The 17,201-nt window shown below is 39.9% G+C and overlaps 1 protein-coding gene across 1 annotated transcript in view; it reads right to left on the bottom strand.

Moving 5' to 3' along the window:
* Positions 1-3,710: 3,710 nt before the first annotated feature.
* LOC134854109 (uncharacterized) overlaps positions 3,711-17,201 on the bottom strand; it is an 86,593-nt gene continuing 73,102 nt past the window's right edge. The window contains exon 12 of the mRNA XM_063870222.1: positions 3,711-4,519. Coding sequence (XP_063726292.1) covers positions 4,029-4,519 — 491 coding nt within the window. The 3' untranslated portion in view covers positions 3,711-4,028. The remainder of the gene's footprint in view (positions 4,520-17,201) is intronic.

Raw genomic sequence — 17,201 nt, 5'->3', positions numbered from 1 at the left:
GTTCAGGTATAATTAGAACACAAGTAGATCGTTAGATACTATTTTAGAAATTACTAGTCTTATAATTGTTTTAGCCTGGATCAGTTAGTAAGAAGGGCTCAAGTGAAGTAACCAAAAATCTTCAAAGTTTATCCTAATTATAATGATTAGTTAGCAATCAATATAAGTTTTTAACAATTTACTCATGTTACTTGATAGTGAAGAAATAATAGAAAACAAAACATAGATCAAGCACAGGCGAAATATACCCATTTTTGATTAAGAAAGTTGAAACATATGTCGAGCATAGTCAAAACATAGATCGATCACAGTCGAAACTGAGGTCGAGCACAAACATAATTCGAGCACTGTTGAAGCATTGGTCGTCGAGCACATTCGAAACATTGTTCGAGCAGATCTTTGGAAATTTTTGTTACTGTTTTCAGAAGTTTACTGTACCAACGAATTATTAACAAAAGAGAGGAAAAACTTTGTTCAGGCGCAATAAAAACCGTCTCTTTATCTCAGCTATTTGATTGATACTGAGAACTACACATAAGCAAAATTTGAAAAAAAACATCTCCATTATTTGTAACAAAAAATTATAGCAGATGTGTTTTCAATGAGAGACCAAGGATGAAGGATGTTGAACAGTTTTTTGGAGCAACGAGCAACTAAAGTGGACAATAAAGCGAGAAAGATTTTTTTATTTGTCGAGATAATCGAGATAGTCAAAACAAACTCAATTTGGGTCGATAGAGTCAAACATATAAATGCGAGTTAGAACAAATTAGTTTTTAAAAGACGGTCAAGGCACTCAAGATATAAAAATTTATCAAATTTTGGTCGAGAAAGTGGAAACATATCTGAAATGAGTCAAGCAAAGTCAAATTTTTTTTTTTGGTGGGTTGAGAAAGTCGAAACATAAATTTGATCGAGACCGTCGAATCATACCAGTTTTTGGTCGAGTAGATCGAAACATAAATCGAGCACCTCGACCCGGTGAAAAGAGGAGCCTGCAGTATAAATACAGTCCGTCAGTTTAAGCCCACTACAAACGGGTTATCTTTTCCTGCTAAAAGCGTGATCAATTTCAGTAGTCTAATTCAAGTATCATACTTGTCATTGAGCGGACAAATAAAAAATTTACCATTCAGGATCGAGACAAGGAAGAAGTACATAGTTATTTATTATTTATTTCGTAAGTTTACTCTCCAATTTCGATTCACAACATTTGTCGACGAGTTTGTATACATGGTTATCTAATAACAGGCCGAAACCCGGAAATCATAGCTCATATGCAAACTTTTCGGCTTTTTTTCTGAAAACATCAATTTCGTTGATTTCAAAACATTTTTTCATACTTACGAATCGTTTACGTAATTAAAACAATTATTACTAAAAATCAAGACTGTTCGTAAACAGGGCAAATACCTGAATAATCAGACTGTCCCTTAATTCATATCGAATAGTTTTTGGGAAAAGAAAATCTTGAAAAAATAAAAATTCTAAGCAATATCAAAGATCAAGTGTAAGAAATTGAGTCGTACGAAATTAATGCAACCGTTTAGCTACACTCAATTCAATTTGGAGCGATGTTTTAGTGTGGGATAATACGCCACGCTTAAATAATATGCCTTAAGTTTTCAGCGTTATGAACAACACCGGTAAAACGCGCAAAAATTAGTCCAGAGCATGGCCAAATTGGCAATATTAAACTCCCAGAACATTGCAAATGGTTATTGCAGGTAAAATATCTTTTTATATTTGATTTAAGGAAATTAATATTTTCAATTGTGCGTAAGTTTTTTTTATCAGAAACTATTTTTTTGATCGACGAAATTTGACTGAATAAAAAAACTACAATAAGCAAGAGTATTTTGTTTTCTTCGAAAGTTCTTTCGGTTGAAACCCGCTCTGCTCTTGGACTATTCATCAATTAGACAAACTTAATTAAGAGGTTGCGAACGGCTTTCTTTTTTGGAGTTGGATCTGAAAGCTAATTGTAGTCCGCAGGGAATTCATTTTTCTATAATAGGAAAAATATATTATGACTTTAATTTGACCCCCTGACGACCCAAAGTATCTCCACTCTGGGACTGTTTTAAATCATCATTTTTTGACTAACGGACTGTGCAATTTTTCTTAAGGCGCCTGTGGTTGCAATATATATTAAATTTGAAAGGGAAGCATACTCAGAGAAAAAAAGCAATTTTTTCTCAAAAATTTTCAGAAGTGCCTGAAAACGTCTTTTTGGCATGTTTGTTTTTCCCAAAAATTTGCGTGCAGCGCAGAAAATTTGGTCATAATGGGTTTCGATGTTTTATTTGAACAGGCTCAAAAAATCAATTTTTGACCCAGAAAAAATCACTGCTCCCTTGTTACCTATGTTCTGAAGTTACTTTAAGTCAAATGCTTTTGAGAAACTATATTTGCATGCTAAATGCCTCTAAAGCTGATTATTTGCTCTTTCTAATTGATATTGTATGTCCTGAATATTCAACTCTTACAGAAGCATAGTCCCGGGTCGATTTCCGCGGCTTAAAATGAGATCAGCGCGTTCTAAATTTGGCAATTCAAGAACGGAGAGATTTAATATCGACAACTGCAAACTATCACCACTGGCTGGCAACTGCAAACCAGCGAGCCAAAATAATTTCTCAAGTCGTGCCGACACTTTCTCCTTAAACCTTGCCGCCATAGTATTATTTTCTCTGTCAAGTTTTGTCGTAATTCACGCGACTGCTCGTAGTCTGCACTTTATCTCTAGTTTTAGGTCTACCACGGTCTGGCCAGTTTCGGCTGCAATAGTGATCTCAAGTGAAAACTCTGAACGCAAGAAAAGGACTCTGAGTCGCAAAAAAGATCTTCCCTCAATCAAATATTTCTGGAATGCGGAGAAATGAGAAAAACGGATTTTGTCAGAAAACTGCACCGTGGTACAAACTCTTTTTCATGTCGCGCCTTCAAATTTTTCTTCATGTCGCGCCTTCAAATTTTAAATCCGTTTTGTGAAGACTAGCCACATCGCAGTCGTTTAAAGTTGCACCGCGCATTATAGTCTTTTTGTAATATGCGCCGCCAAAAAGACTCCTACATCAAATCGCGGCTCAGATTCTTTCCTTGAAATTGAACCGTGTCAATTCTTTTCGTACGTCGCGTCGCCAAAATATATTTTTTAACGCAGCGTCAAAAGTAAGTCCTGTCGCCAAACAAAGTTTTTTGTAAGTCCTAAAGCGCGCGTCGGCTCAAACTCTTTCCAAATCGCGCAGTTTTTCTTGGTGGCGGCGCGGCGTACAGCCTTTTCTCGAGTTCTGCAGCAAAAAAAAATTTCGCTAGGCTCCGCGGCGCAAAATCATTTTACATGCTTCGTTCCCGAACTGTTTTCTAAATCACGCGGCGGTTCAAATTCTTTCCGCATGTCGAGTCGCCACAGTACTTTCTTGGGTCGTTGCAGGGTGTAAAAATTTTTCTTAAGACCTGTGGCCAAACTCTTTTCTCAATTGTCGTGACGAGGCGCAAAGTTGCGTCGTCAAAGCATTTTTGTTGTCCCGCCGCACCCCAAAATGTTTTCGTAAGTAGCACCCCTAAAGTCTTTCTTGAAGTCGCATTGCCAAGGTCTTTTCCTACGTGGTGGTTCATGCAATAAAGCATGCAACTCAAAACCAGTGTAAACGTAAACCTCTAAAAGCAGTAAAAAAAATTTTAAAATAATGTTGCAATTATTATCAAATAATCAATCAACATATTCTGCAATCGGTTAGTAGATCAAAAAAGTTATAATTAAACCTTATTAAACCTAAAAAAAAATTTCAAACCCTCTAGAAAAATTCTTACGCAACCATTGAATCTACAATCTAGATATCATACTATAGCTTTTTATTTGAAATTTGGCCGGTTGGAGTTTGGAGTAAATTATTAATTTTTTCAGTTAAATTGGCGCGTGTAATGACTATTGTATCTATCGTATTAGCCAGCATCTCCCTCCTCTTAATTCACCCATGTTAGTTATTTACCGAATTGGGGCGATTTTCAAGTAACAATAACTCTCAAACGCTGCCAAAAATGATAACTTTCATCATATTGATGAAGAATACGAAAATTTCCAGGAACGTCAGGACACTCCAGCCAATCCAGAGTCCGATGTTGCCGCCAAAATCAGTAATCAATTGAGTCGTACTGTAACTCGGTTTTTCCTGTATTTTCTGGAAATTTAGATTCTGATAGTAGATTTCGACACGCACGAAGTTCTTCTTGATGTTTGTATTCAGCGACTCAACTGAGGCCGAAGGATCCGACACGATCTTCTGGAGGTACTCGGTGATGCGATCTGATGTGGTGTACTTACGAAGCTTCTCGATCAAATAGGGAGTGTAGTTTACATTCGGCCACTCGGCAGTTGAGGCCTCTTTGGAGAAGAGTACGTCGTTGCAAGCGGCGTTGCAAGGACAAGTGAAGTTGCCATTTTTGTACAGTTTCGACACCTCAACTGTACAGTCTCTGCTTGTAGCGTTCCATCCCGAACACAGCGGCACACCATCTTAAAGAAACAGTCATACATCTGATTTCACTGAAGTCAAAACGGTCAAGCTAATATCCCTCTAACAAGCTATTAGGTGGGAGGGGGGGGGGTTGGTGCTACAGAAAATGTTACATGCAATGCTTAGCTAATTTAATCCAAATTACATGTTGTATTGAAAAATCTTAACTTGATCCGTCAAAACTTTCGCTTATGATTTTCATTCCTGGAAAAGGTGTGAGGAGCCCAATTTTAAATCAAGTTGATCTGTTGAAGTAAGAGAAAGAGTGAGATGTTTAGAAGCCAAATTATGGTAAAAATCAACTGTATAAAATCGAAATTTAAGGCAAACTTCACTTGTTGTTTCAGGCGCAACCAGACGTAGAAAAAACAGTGATTAGAAGAGAGACTGGTGGTCCGAAATTCATGTACTTTTATAGCAACTTACATCAATTATGTCTTAGGGTCACTCACAAACTTTTAACACACTGTTTAGTTTTTTAAAAAAAAGTATATAGCAAATTTAGGTCGCTGTACAAATGTATATTTTAGACAACTTAGTTTTGTTGTCTGTCAGTTTTACTTTACAGTTTTGTAGGCCTTTCTCAACCCTCCTCTTTCTGGTTCGGTTTTTAATTAATTCCCTCAACTTCTTGGATCCGTCGGATCATCGTCCCGCCTAATTTTGTATAGGCGTGGTGGCGTTTCGTCGTTTGTGCTCACTTCTCGGGGCCATTCGACCGTGTCCAGGCTCCCGCGTGGGTCACTATCCGTCTCCGTTTGTGTTTCCGGTTTGCTTCTCGGTTTCGCCGTTGGCGTGCTTGTTTCGTCCGCCGTGTCGTCTGAGTCGCTGCTCGATTCAGCAACTCCTCTCTTCTTCTGTTTTTCTGGTGACCTATTTGTTGTCTTCGCCGCTCGCTTGGATCGTGCACGTTTTTCACTATGCACCGTTGGCTTATCCTCTCCAATGAATAGACCGTCGGCAACATTGTCCGTTGCTGTCCGCTTAGTGCTTGATGATGATGACACGACCGCGTTCTCCTTTTCTGGCTCGTATCTGAACGCGACACCGCTTCTTCGTAATAAATAGTCTTTTTCCATTTTAACAGTATGCGGATTGAATTTTTTCAATTTTTTGGGTCAAGTTTTTTATACTTGGCTGGGTTTTTTGTATCTGTAAGGCCTGTTTGCTGGTACAATGTGTACGCTTCCTTGGGTTGCTTGGCTGATTTGTGCCGCAATTAGGGGGTGCCTTAAAGTGGTGATTTCGTTTTCCCGTTCGGCCAGTTCCTGCTCGTCGAGTATCTGGGGGCCGCATCAATTTTGTGGTGCTATTGTGAGATCGCTTCACTTGTCCCAGTCCTCCATCCGGAAAGGTTCTGCGCGTGATCTCCCACTCTTTTCGTATAATCGTAGTTTTTGGGTTAATACTCTAAACCAATTGAGAATTTTCAAACTTGGACGTTGCGCTAGATTTCTAAGCACCGTGTTTGCTTGTCTCCAATAATGTGCTTCGATTGGAGTTAGGTTTAATTTACTGTGAGGGGAAAAAATAGGGCTTAGCTAATTTAATCCAAATTACATGTTGTATTGAAAAATCTTAACTTGATCCGTCAAAACTTTCGCCTATGATTTTCAACCCTGGAAAAGGTGTGAGGAGCCCAATTTTAAATCAAGTTGATCTGTTGAAGTAAGAGAAAGAGTAAGATGTTTAGAAGCCAAATTATGGTAAAAATCAAATGTATAAAATCGAAATTTAAGGCAAACTTCACTTGTTGTTTCAGGTGCAACCAGACGTAGAAAAAACAGTGATTAGAAGAGAGACTGGTGGTCCGAAATTCATGTACTTTTATAACAATTTACATCAATTTTGTCTTAGGGTCACTCACAAACTTTTAACACACTGTTTAGTTTTTTAAAAAAAAGTATATAGCAAATTTAGGTCGCTGTACAAATGTATATTTTAGACAACTTAGTTTTGTTGTCTGTCAGTTTTACTTTAAAGTTTTGTAGGCCTTTCTCAACCCTCCTCTTTCTGGTTCGGTTTCTAATTAATTCCCTCAACTTCTTGGATCCGTCGGATCATCGTCCCGCCTAATTTTGTATAGGCGTGGTGGCGTTTCGTCGTTTGTGCTCACTTCTCGGGGCCATTCGACCGTGTCCAGGCTCCAGCGTGGGTCACTATCCGTCTCCGTTTGTGTTTCCGGTTTGCTTCTCGGTTTCGCCGTTGGCGTGCTTGTTTCGTCCGCCGTGTCGTCTGAGTCGCTGCTCGATTCAGCAACTCCTCTCTTCTTCTGTTTTTCTGGTGACCTATTTGTTGTCTTCGCCGCTCGCTTGGATCGTGCACGTTTTTCACTATGCACCGTTGGCTTATCCTCTCCAATGAATAGACCGTCGGCAACATTGTCCGTTGCTGTCCGCTTAGTGCTTGATGATGATGACACGACCGCGTTCTCCTTTTCTGGCTCGTATCTGAACGCGACACCGCTTCTTCGTAATAAATAGTCTTTTTCCATTTTAACAGTATGCGGATTGAATTTTTTCAATTTTTTGGGTCAAGTTTTTTATACTTGGCTGGGTTTTTTGTATCTGTAAGGCCTGTTTGCTGGTACAATGTGTACGCTTCCTTGGGTTGCTTGGCTGATTTGTGCCGCAATTAGGGGGTGCCTTAAAGTGGTGATTTCGTTTTCCCGTTCGGCCAGTTCCTGCTCGTCGAGTATCTGGGGGCCGCATCAATTTTGTGGTGCTATTGTGAGATCGCTTCACTTGTCCCAGTCCTCCATCCGGAAAGGTTCTGCGCGTGATCTCCCACTCTTTTCGTATAATCGTAGTTTTTGGGTTAATACTCTAAACCAATTGAGAATTTTCAAACTTGGACGTTGCGCTAGATTTCTAAGCACCGTGTTTGCTTGTCTCCAATAATGTGCTTCGATTGGAGTTAGGTTTAATTTACTGTGAGGGGAAAAAATTAGGGCTTAGCTAATTTAATCCAAATTACATGTTGTATTGAAAAATCTTAACTTGATCCGTCAAAACTTTCGCCTATGATTTTCAATCCTGGAAAAGGTGTGAGGAGCCCAATTTTAAATCAAGTTGATCTGTTGAAGTAAGAGAAAGAGTGAGATGTTTAGAAGCCAAATTATGGTAAAAATCAAATGTATAAAATCGAAATTTAAGGCAAACTTCACTTGTTGTTTCAGGTGCAACCAGACGTAGAAAAAACAGTGATTAGAAGAGAGACTGGTGGTCCGAAATTCATGTACTTTTATAACAATTTACATCAATTTTGTCTTAGGGTCACTCACAAACTTTTAACACACTGTTTTGTTTTTTAAAAAAAGTATATAGCAAATTTAGGTCGCTGTACAAATGTATATTTTAGACAACTTAGTTTTGTTGTCTGTCAGTTTTACTTTAAAGTTTTGTAGGCCTTTCTCAACCCTCCTCTTTCTGGTTCGGTTTCTAATTAATTCCCTCAACTTCTTGGATCCGTCGGATCATCGTCCCGCCTAATTTTGTATAGGCGTGGTGGCTTTTCGTCGTTTGTGCTCACTTCTCGGGGCCATTCGACCGTGTCCAGGCTCCAGCGTGGGTCACTATCCGTCTCCGTTTGTGTTTCCGGTTTGCTTCTCGGTTTCGCCGTTGGCGTGCTTGTTTCGTCCGCCGTGTCGTCTGAGTCGCTGCTCGATTCAGCAACTCCTCTCTTCTTCTGTTTTTCTGGTGACCTATTTGTTGTCTTCGCCGCTCGCTTGGATCGTGCACGTTTTTCACTATGCACCGTTGGCTTATCCTCTCCAATGAATAGACCGTCGGCAACATTGTCCGTTGCTGTCCGCTTAGTGCTTGATGATGATGACACGACCGCGTTCTCCTTTTCTGGCTCGTATCTGAACGCGACACCGCTTCTTCGTAATAAATAGTCTTTTTCCATTTTAACAGTATGCGGATTGAATTTTTTCAATTTTTTGGGTCAAGTTTTTTATACTTGGCTGGGTTTTTTGTATCTGTAAGGCCTGTTTGCTGGTACAATGTGTACGCTTCCTTGGGTTGCTTGGCTGATTTGTGCCGCAATTAGGGGGTGCCTTAAAGTGGTGATTTCGTTTTCCCGTTCGGCCAGTTCCTGCTCGTCGAGTATCTGGGGGCCGCATCAATTTTGTGGTGCTATTGTGAGATCGCTTCACTTGTCCCAGTCCTCCATCCGGAAAGGTTCTGCGCGTGATCTCCCACTCTTTTCGTATAATCGTAGTTTTTGGGTTAATACTCTAAACCAATTGAGAATTTTCAAACTTGGACGTTGCGCTAGATTTCTAAGCACCGTGTTTGCTTGTCTCCAATAATGTGCTTCGATTGGAGTTAGGTTTAATTTACTGTGAGGGGAAAAAATTAGGGCTTAGCTAATTTAATCCAAATTACATGTTGTATTGAAAAATCTTAACTTGATCCGTCAAAACTTTCGCCTATGATTTTCAATCCTGGAAAAGGTGTGAGGAGCCCAATTTTAAATCAAGTTGATCTGTTGAAGTAAGAGAAAGAGTGAGATGTTTAGAAGCCAAATTATGGTAAAAATCAAATGTATAAAATCGAAATTTAAGGCAAACTTCACTTGTTGTTTCAGGTGCAACCAGACGTAGAAAAAACAGTGATTAGAAGAGAGACTGGTGGTCCGAAATTCATGTACTTTTATAACAATTTACATCAATTTTGTCTTAGGGTCACTCACAAACTTTTAACACACTGTTTAGTTTTTTAAAAAAAGTATATAGCAAATTTAGGTCGCTGTACAAATGTATATTTTAGACAACTTAGTTTTGTTGTCTGTCAGTTTTACTTTAAAGTTTTGTAGGCCTTTCTCAACCCTCCTCTTTCTGGTTCGGTTTCTAATTAATTCCCTCAATTTCTTGGATCCGTCGGATCATCGTCCCGCCTAATTTTGTATAGGCGTGGTGGCGTTTCGTCGTTTGTGCTCACTTCTCGGGGCCATTCGACCGTGTCCAGGCTCCCGCGTGGGTCACTATCCGTCTCCGTTTGTGTTTCCGGTTTGCTTCTCGGTTTCGCCGTTGGCGTGCTTGTTTCGTCCGCCGTGTCGTCTGAGTCGCTGCTCGATTCAGCAACTCCTCTCTTCTTCTGTTTTTCTGGTGACCTATTTGTTGTCTTCGCCGCTCGCTTGGATCGTGCACGTTTTTCACTATGCACCATTGGCTTATCCTCTCCAATGAATAGACCGTCGGCAACATTGTCCGTTGCTGTCCGCTTAGTGCTTGATGATGATGACACGACCGCGTTCTCCTTTTCTGGCTCGTATCTGAACGCGACACCGCTTCTTCGTAATAAATAGTCTTTTTCCATTTTAACAGTATGCGGATTGAATTTTTTCAATTTTTTGGGTCAAGTTTTTTATACTTGGCTGGGTTTTTTGTATCTGTAAGGCCTGTTTGCTGGTACAATGTGTACGCTTCCTTGGGTTGCTTGGCTGATTTGTGCCGCAATTAGGGGGTGCCTTAAAGTGGTGATTTCGTTTTCCCGTTCGGCCAGTTCCTGCTCGTCGAGTATCTGGGGGCCGCATCAATTTTGTGGTGCTATTGTGAGATCGCTTCACTTGTCCCAGTCCTCCATCCGGAAAGGTTCTGCGCGTGATCTCCCACTCTTTTCGTATAATCGTAGTTTTTGGGTTAATACTCTAAACCAATTGAGAATTTTCAAACTTGGACGTTGCGCTAGATTTCTAAGCACCGTGTTTGCTTGTCTCCAATAATGTGCTTCGATTGGAGTTAGGTTTAATTTACTGTGAGGGGAAAAAATTAGGGCTTAGCTAATTTAATCCAAATTACATGTTGTATTGAAAAATCTTAACTTGATCCGTCAAAACTTTCGCCTATGATTTTCAATCCTGGAAAAGGTGTGAGGAGCCCAATTTTAAATCAAGTTGATCTGTTGAAGTAAGAGAAAGAGTGAGATGTTTAGAAGCCAAATTATGGTAAAAATCAAATGTATAAAATCGAAATTTAAGGCAAACTTCACTTGTTGTTTCAGGTGCAACCAGACGTAGAAAAAACAGTGATTAGAAGAGAGACTGGTGGTCCGAAATTCATGTACTTTTATAACAATTTACATCAATTTTGTCTTAGGGTCACTCACAAACTTTTAACACACTGTTTAGTTTTTTAAAAAAAGTATATAGCAAATTTAGGTCGCTGTACAAATGTATATTTTAGACAACTTAGTTTTGTTGTCTGTCAGTTTTACTTTAAAGTTTTGTAGGCCTTTCTCAACCCTCCTCTTTCTGGTTCGGTTTCTAATTAATTCCCTCAACTTCTTGGATCCGTCGGATCATCGTCCCGCCTAATTTTGTATAGGCGTGGTGGCGTTTCGTCGTTTGTGCTCACTTCTCGGGGCCATTCGACCGTGTCCAGGCTCCCGCGTGGGTCACTATCCGTCTCCGTTTGTGTTTCCGGTTTGCTTCTCGGTTTCGCCGTTGGCGTGCTTGTTTCGTCCGCCGTGTCGTCTGAGTCGCTGCTCGATTCAGCAACTCCTCTCTTCTTCTGTTTTTCTGGTGACCTATTTGTTGTCTTCGCCGCTCGCTTGGATCGTGCACGTTTTTCACTATGCACCGTTGGCTTATCCTCTCCAATGAATAGACCGTCGGCAACATTGTCCGTTGCTGTCCGCTTAGTGCTTGATGATGATGACACGACCGCGTTCTCCTTTTCTGGCTCGTATCTGAACGCGACACCGCTTCTTCGTAATAAATAGTCTTTTTCCATTTTAACAGTATGCGGATTGAATTTTTTCAATTTTTTGGGTCAAGTTTTTTATACTTGGCTGGGTTTTTTGGATCTGTAAGGCCTGTTTGCTGGTACAATGTGTACGCTTCCTTGGGTTGCTTGGCTGATTTGTGCCGCAATTAGGGGGTGCCTTAAAGTGGTGATTTCGTTTTCCCGTTCGGCCAGTTCCTGCTCGTCGAGTATCTGGGGGCCGCATCAATTTTGTGGTGCTATTGTGAGATCGCTTCACTTGTCCCAGTCCTCCATCCGGAAAGGTTCTGCGCGTGATCTCCCACTCTTTTCGTATAATCGTAGTTTTTGGGTTAATACTCTAAACCAATTGAGAATTTTCAAACTTGGACGTTGCGCTAGATTTCTAAGCACCGTGTTTGCTTGTCTCCAATAATGTGCTTCGATTGGAGTTAGGTTTAATTTACTGTGAGGGGAAAAAATTAGGGCACTTAATGTTCTTAGTCTGAGCGAATTAAATCGCTGTTCGCCCGTTCCTTTAGGTATGTTATGACGTACTTTTTTAGGGAATCGATAGTTCTTTCTACCATACCAGTTGTCCGATAGTCTCGAACCGGCAATTTCAGCAATTCAATGTTTTCTTTTTTGTAGAAGTTTTGTATCCTACTGGAGGAGAACCCAGAAGCTTGGTCCATGTGAAGTTTTCTAGGGTGTTCGTTAGAAGTTATATGTTTTTCAGGACTTTTGAAACTTATAGCAAGAGCAAACAGAAGCCGATTGTCAGTGAGAAAAACATCGACGGCTATAAGGGCGAAATTTTTTCTTCCTTTGACGTAAATAACCGGCCCACAAAATCCAATTCAACAACTTTGTTAAGTTCCGTCGGTACATGCATTTGATCTATAATAACTTTGGCTATGTCTGGTTTCAGTGTTTTACCTTTTTCTAAGCAGGGATTGCTTAATTTGGCCGTCGCTGCCATGTTTCTTTGCATCATGGAAATCCAAATGTCCTTGGAGGCGAAAGACATTTTGTCGCGACCATGGTGATAGTAATTCAGTCGTTCATTATCGGGGTCGCCAGCGCCTTTGGTATTGTGAGTCTCCCATTCATCCACAGGCAGTTTTCGTTGACCACGAAATCTGCAAGGTGTTGTCCGGAACAGTGTCCTAGCTTCGTGATGATTTCTTTCGCCTTCGGGTTTTTGTCTCTAATTGCATCCCTGATGATCTTCAGAAATGAGTCCTTCTTGACGTTCGCCTCCACTGTTTTTAGAGAAAGTAAGTCGGGGTGTTCCACTCTTCGCACTATCTTGCTGTCCGTTGGTATCACTGAGTATATCCACTTGTCAGTGCTTATGAAAGGGTATGAGGGGCCAGGGAATTTAGAGGGGAACAAAGTTCAAAGTTTCTTAGATGCATTTGGGGCCGTTTTTTTCTGGATAATTACTTCAATATCGGAATCGGAGCTGCTGGAGCCTGGAGCCAAGGATTAGGACTGGATTAGTTAGATGATTTAGGACCGAATTGTGAATAAATTTTCCTGATTGATTTCAGGTGTTTTCCGACTCATTTGGGTTGAGCTTGAAAATTTTTGGACTATATCCTTGTGGTTGAAATCTTTGATTTATAGATTGATTGGGAAGAAATCGAGCAACATTCTTTTAAATCTTGAGAACCAAGCTCGTGCATACATAATGCGATATGTGAACATCTCTCAAGCCATTGGCTGAAATCTGCATGACTTTACGCCATCGGTCGGCTCGCTTTGTTTACGCCATGTATTGGCATTTTCACGGAATTTTGTGCTGCCATTGGTTGAAACGTAATTGCCTGTTTTTCCGCCTGCTGCCATTCGATTTTGGCGCGTTATGTTCGGAAATTTTACATCCCTTCGGTTTTCATACTTTGTATTTTTTCCGCTGGCGGATTCAACACTCTTTTATCATATTTATTTTTGCACTTGTAACTTTAGAGTTATAAAGTGGCGACGCATCCGACAAGGTGTATCTTGATAAATAATCAACCATCCCCATTTTTGACTCTTGGCGATGTTTTACTTTAAAATCATAAAAAAATAATTGGTCGTACAATTGACTTAATCTGCTGAAAAAAGTTCTTTTTACCTTTTGACGAAGAACTTATTAGCCTTAGTACTGCTTTGTCATCTGATATGATTGTAAAACAGCGCCCGTAAAAACAATTTTCATGATGTTCTGTAGCCCATACGACGGCTCGTTTCTCGAATATCAGCGTTCCGCGGAATTTAGGTATTTTGATGCAAATGATATAGGTTTCCAACACTCTTGGCTATCTTAATCCAACGTTGTGCCTAGTCCATCGTGACTTGCATCGCACATAATTTTTGTTTGCCGGTGTATGTCGAAATGTTTGAGCTCAGGTATAATCGTCACCGATCCACCAACCCGATAAAAGAATCGAACGCTGTCTCGCATTCTACTGTCTAAATAAATTCTTGATGTTGGCTTAGAGGGTGTCTTAGTGCTGCGCTAATTTCCGCAAGATTTGGTAGAAACTTGTGTAAATTATGCGGGTAATCCATTAGCAATTTCAAATGTTGGCGTAATGGTGTAATTCCGGTACTGCTTATTTGGTTGTCCAGCCATTGGAAACTTGATATCTCGAACTCGCACTTCCGGAGTTTGTTATGTCGAGCTTTGTAAGTAATTTCTCTACTAACGCAATGTGTTCAATTTTTGCTCCCTCTGAAACATCTATAAATGCGTGTGCCTGCGGGAATTCCTTAGTTAGGGTATCCATCACGTTTTGAAATACCGCGGTCATCGTTGTTGATTCATAAAAGCCGTTCTTAAAATGTTAAGTACCGGTAGATTTTCACCTCACTAATGAGAAGTCACATTGTTCGCTTGTTTTGCTTCGAGGGTTACTTGCCCATACGCGTACGTAAACTCGAAAGTTGTAACATAGACTTCTCCGTTTTTTCTTTCTGCAATTATTTGACTTATTCCGTTCATCATTTCGTCTATGTTGGGCATTTGCTACTTGTTATCGTTTACCTGCTCATTTAATTCTCTTAATTCTGAGGCCAAGTTTATACTACCATTTTTTTCACAGTAATTACGATTGGGTACACGAAATGTTTATCCGAACATCCTTCGAGTCTTATTATATGCCACTCCTGAGTTAGACGCGTTATTTTTCTATCTACTTTATCCTGCAGACTAATGGGAACGTGTTAGTTCTTCCAATGGCTCGTGTTAGTTCTGGTAAGCTAAAGATAATTACCGCGGAGCCACTGTCAACCTAAAATCAAAAGGTCTTTACTACACACGTTGGCCAGGACTCTAGAATTGGGAAGTTTAAGTTCGGTTACTCTCTGCTTACGTTTTACCGCCATAACCTTCAATTCGCTCGATCCAATGAACGAGTCGTATTCTTCCTCAGTCGCCTGGTTTACCCATCGAACCGGTTGGTCCTGGCTACTACTTGACTTGCCACATTTTGATTGCTCTGATGTTGCTCTTCATCTTCCTGCAGCATCTCAACACGTTCTCTTCCTCTCCATTGGTTAGTTCCCCGAAGTGTCTCAGGGCATGTCTTATTTTTCCTAATTTTCTGCATGCATTACAAGTAGCTTTCTTTGCCGGGCAAATGTTGATATGTTCAAATATGATATTAGGGGCGTCGCAATTGCACCATTTTTGGGGGTTTGGCCATCCGGTCCGTCTCCGCGTCCGCCTCGCCCTCGGTTTTGGAAGTATCCTGCTCCCCGTCGGATGTTCCACATTGGCTCCTGCTTGATGTTGATGCATGGCGCTGATGCCGCTGGCTTTCCCGCGCACGACTTGTACACTCTATCCCCCGTTCATATGATAAGGCAATCCTATATCCGTCTTCCGGCGTTTTTGTTGAAATCGATAACCCCCGCTGGCGATCCGATTCTTTCAAATTCATGATAAGGATGTCTGAAATATTCTCCTCCGCATTTGTGAAGTCGCACCGTCCCGCCAGGGCGCTGAGTGCCGCGTGCAATTTATCGAACGTTTGTGCTCTCGTTGTTTACGTCCATAAAACATACCTCTTTAGTGCGTCAATTTTGTGCGTCAATTTTAAAAACGCGTTCCACATAGTCCAACACTCGAGGATACCGTTCCGTTTTGATATTCACTCTTCGTTGCCTTTTTTGAAAAATCCGCTGCGCTTCGTCTCCAATACGTAGATAAAGACTCAACTTAAGTTTCTTCTCCGACTCCGTTCGTTTTTTCCGGTTACGTCCCCGGCAATGCGGCGATTTGGGGAGGGAGCTGTTAACGTGGTAGCGAAATAGAAAACTTCCGGATCAATATCGTATTTCGTTATCAACTCCCAATAGAATTTCACGATCCCTTTCTCCCAGTATGTTGCTGGGTCAGGTGTTTTAGAGTTTCAAAAGCAATCAATGATCAAAAAGTTCTGCCCTCTTTTTTTATCTGCTGTTTGCGCAATGTTGAACTAGGAAAAAAATACATTGTTTAGAGGGTAAGTTATGGTAAAGATCAATTGTATTATATCGAAATGTAAGGCAAGCTGCACTTATTATTTCAGACGTGACGAGACATAGAAAGAACAGTGATTAGAAGAGAGACCGGTTGCAAGAGTTTCAAGGTTTTTAACAAAAATTTTACATAAACTTAAACTGTATAAGTTGTACCCCTATGTCAGTTCCAATAGTCGTCTCAAAATAAGTGGACTCAAATTAGCCCAAGTTTAAATCCAATTTTTTTACACTTGTCCTATTCAATGGCAAAATGCTGATCGAAAACAGGACTAAAATTCTCCCACTATTTCCCTCTTTCCCCTCTTTTAATATGCAAATGCAATTGCAATTGCCGTATTGGTACCACCGCCTGAGTTGCAAAAAAAGAGCTGTGCTCAACAAAATGACTCGTCCGGGTTGACCAAAAGTTGCTATCTTAGACTTTTGTTATAAAAATCTTTCAACTTCATACAAAGTAAGGGTCTAAATTAGTTACAAGACAGTGAACTTTTCTTTGAATAAACTTTTAGGAAAATGGCTTAACTTTCAAGAAAACTGTAAGATAGGAATTATCTTACAAAAACTTTTTCAAACATTTATTTATTATTCCAATTTTTTTACCAAAATTTAAAATTCTCCACTGTCGCAGAGTACAATAACGGAGGCTCGTAAGCCAAACGACTCGTTTCCTTACGTGAAATAACAAACAAAAACACTATTATCAAAGATATACTTTATTATTACTGAGTTAGGTTTTTGTGTATATAAAAATGAGCCTCATTTACAACACGTCCGAAGCTATAAACCATAATTAGTCTTTATTCAGTTTATTTTTTATTGTTTCCAAAAACAATTCGAACCGCTAATCGCCTATAACAAGGAGACTTATTGGAAAAATCAATTTTGTTGTTATGGATTTTTTCCTAAATGCAGATATTATATTATAACCACTAAAACAATTTTTTACATACATAAAAAAGAAAAACTTTAGAAAAAAGTCAATTGTACCCAACGGAGGCTGTTTTTCTAGATAGAAGATTTATATAGATTATCTAGCCTAGTTTTCTTGAATTTTCTGTTCCGAAATTATCCATTTTTTTCTTAGTTTAGAAACAAACACTTTCTGGAAAGAAATAACCAGAAATCAGTTCACTGCTCAACCGCAACGAGATAAGGGTGCTTCGAGTATACACAATAACAGTCGCAATACAATGCAAACTAACACTTGCTATAACAAATCTTATTTTGCTGAAACTATACAATCTCCATCAAGGGATGTAGCATAGTGGTTAGAACGACCACCTATAAAAAGTGAAGGTCAGGAGTTCGTGCACCACCAGAAGACTTTTTTCTAGCTAGAAACAGCCTAGATTTAATCAATTTCTGATCAGAATTAAGATTGGAGAATTTAAAAAAAAATTAAAAAATCCCTCCTTTATTCAAACATTTCAACAAAAAATGTTCTGACCAAAAAT

Source organism: Symsagittifera roscoffensis, chromosome 9 (genome assembly GCF_963678635.1).
Source record: "Symsagittifera roscoffensis chromosome 9, txSymRosc1.1, whole genome shotgun sequence".
Taxonomy (NCBI): Eukaryota; Metazoa; Xenacoelomorpha; order Acoela; family Convolutidae; genus Symsagittifera; species Symsagittifera roscoffensis.
Note: the sequence above shows the minus strand (reverse complement) of the source record. Positions and strands in the feature narration are given on the sequence as shown.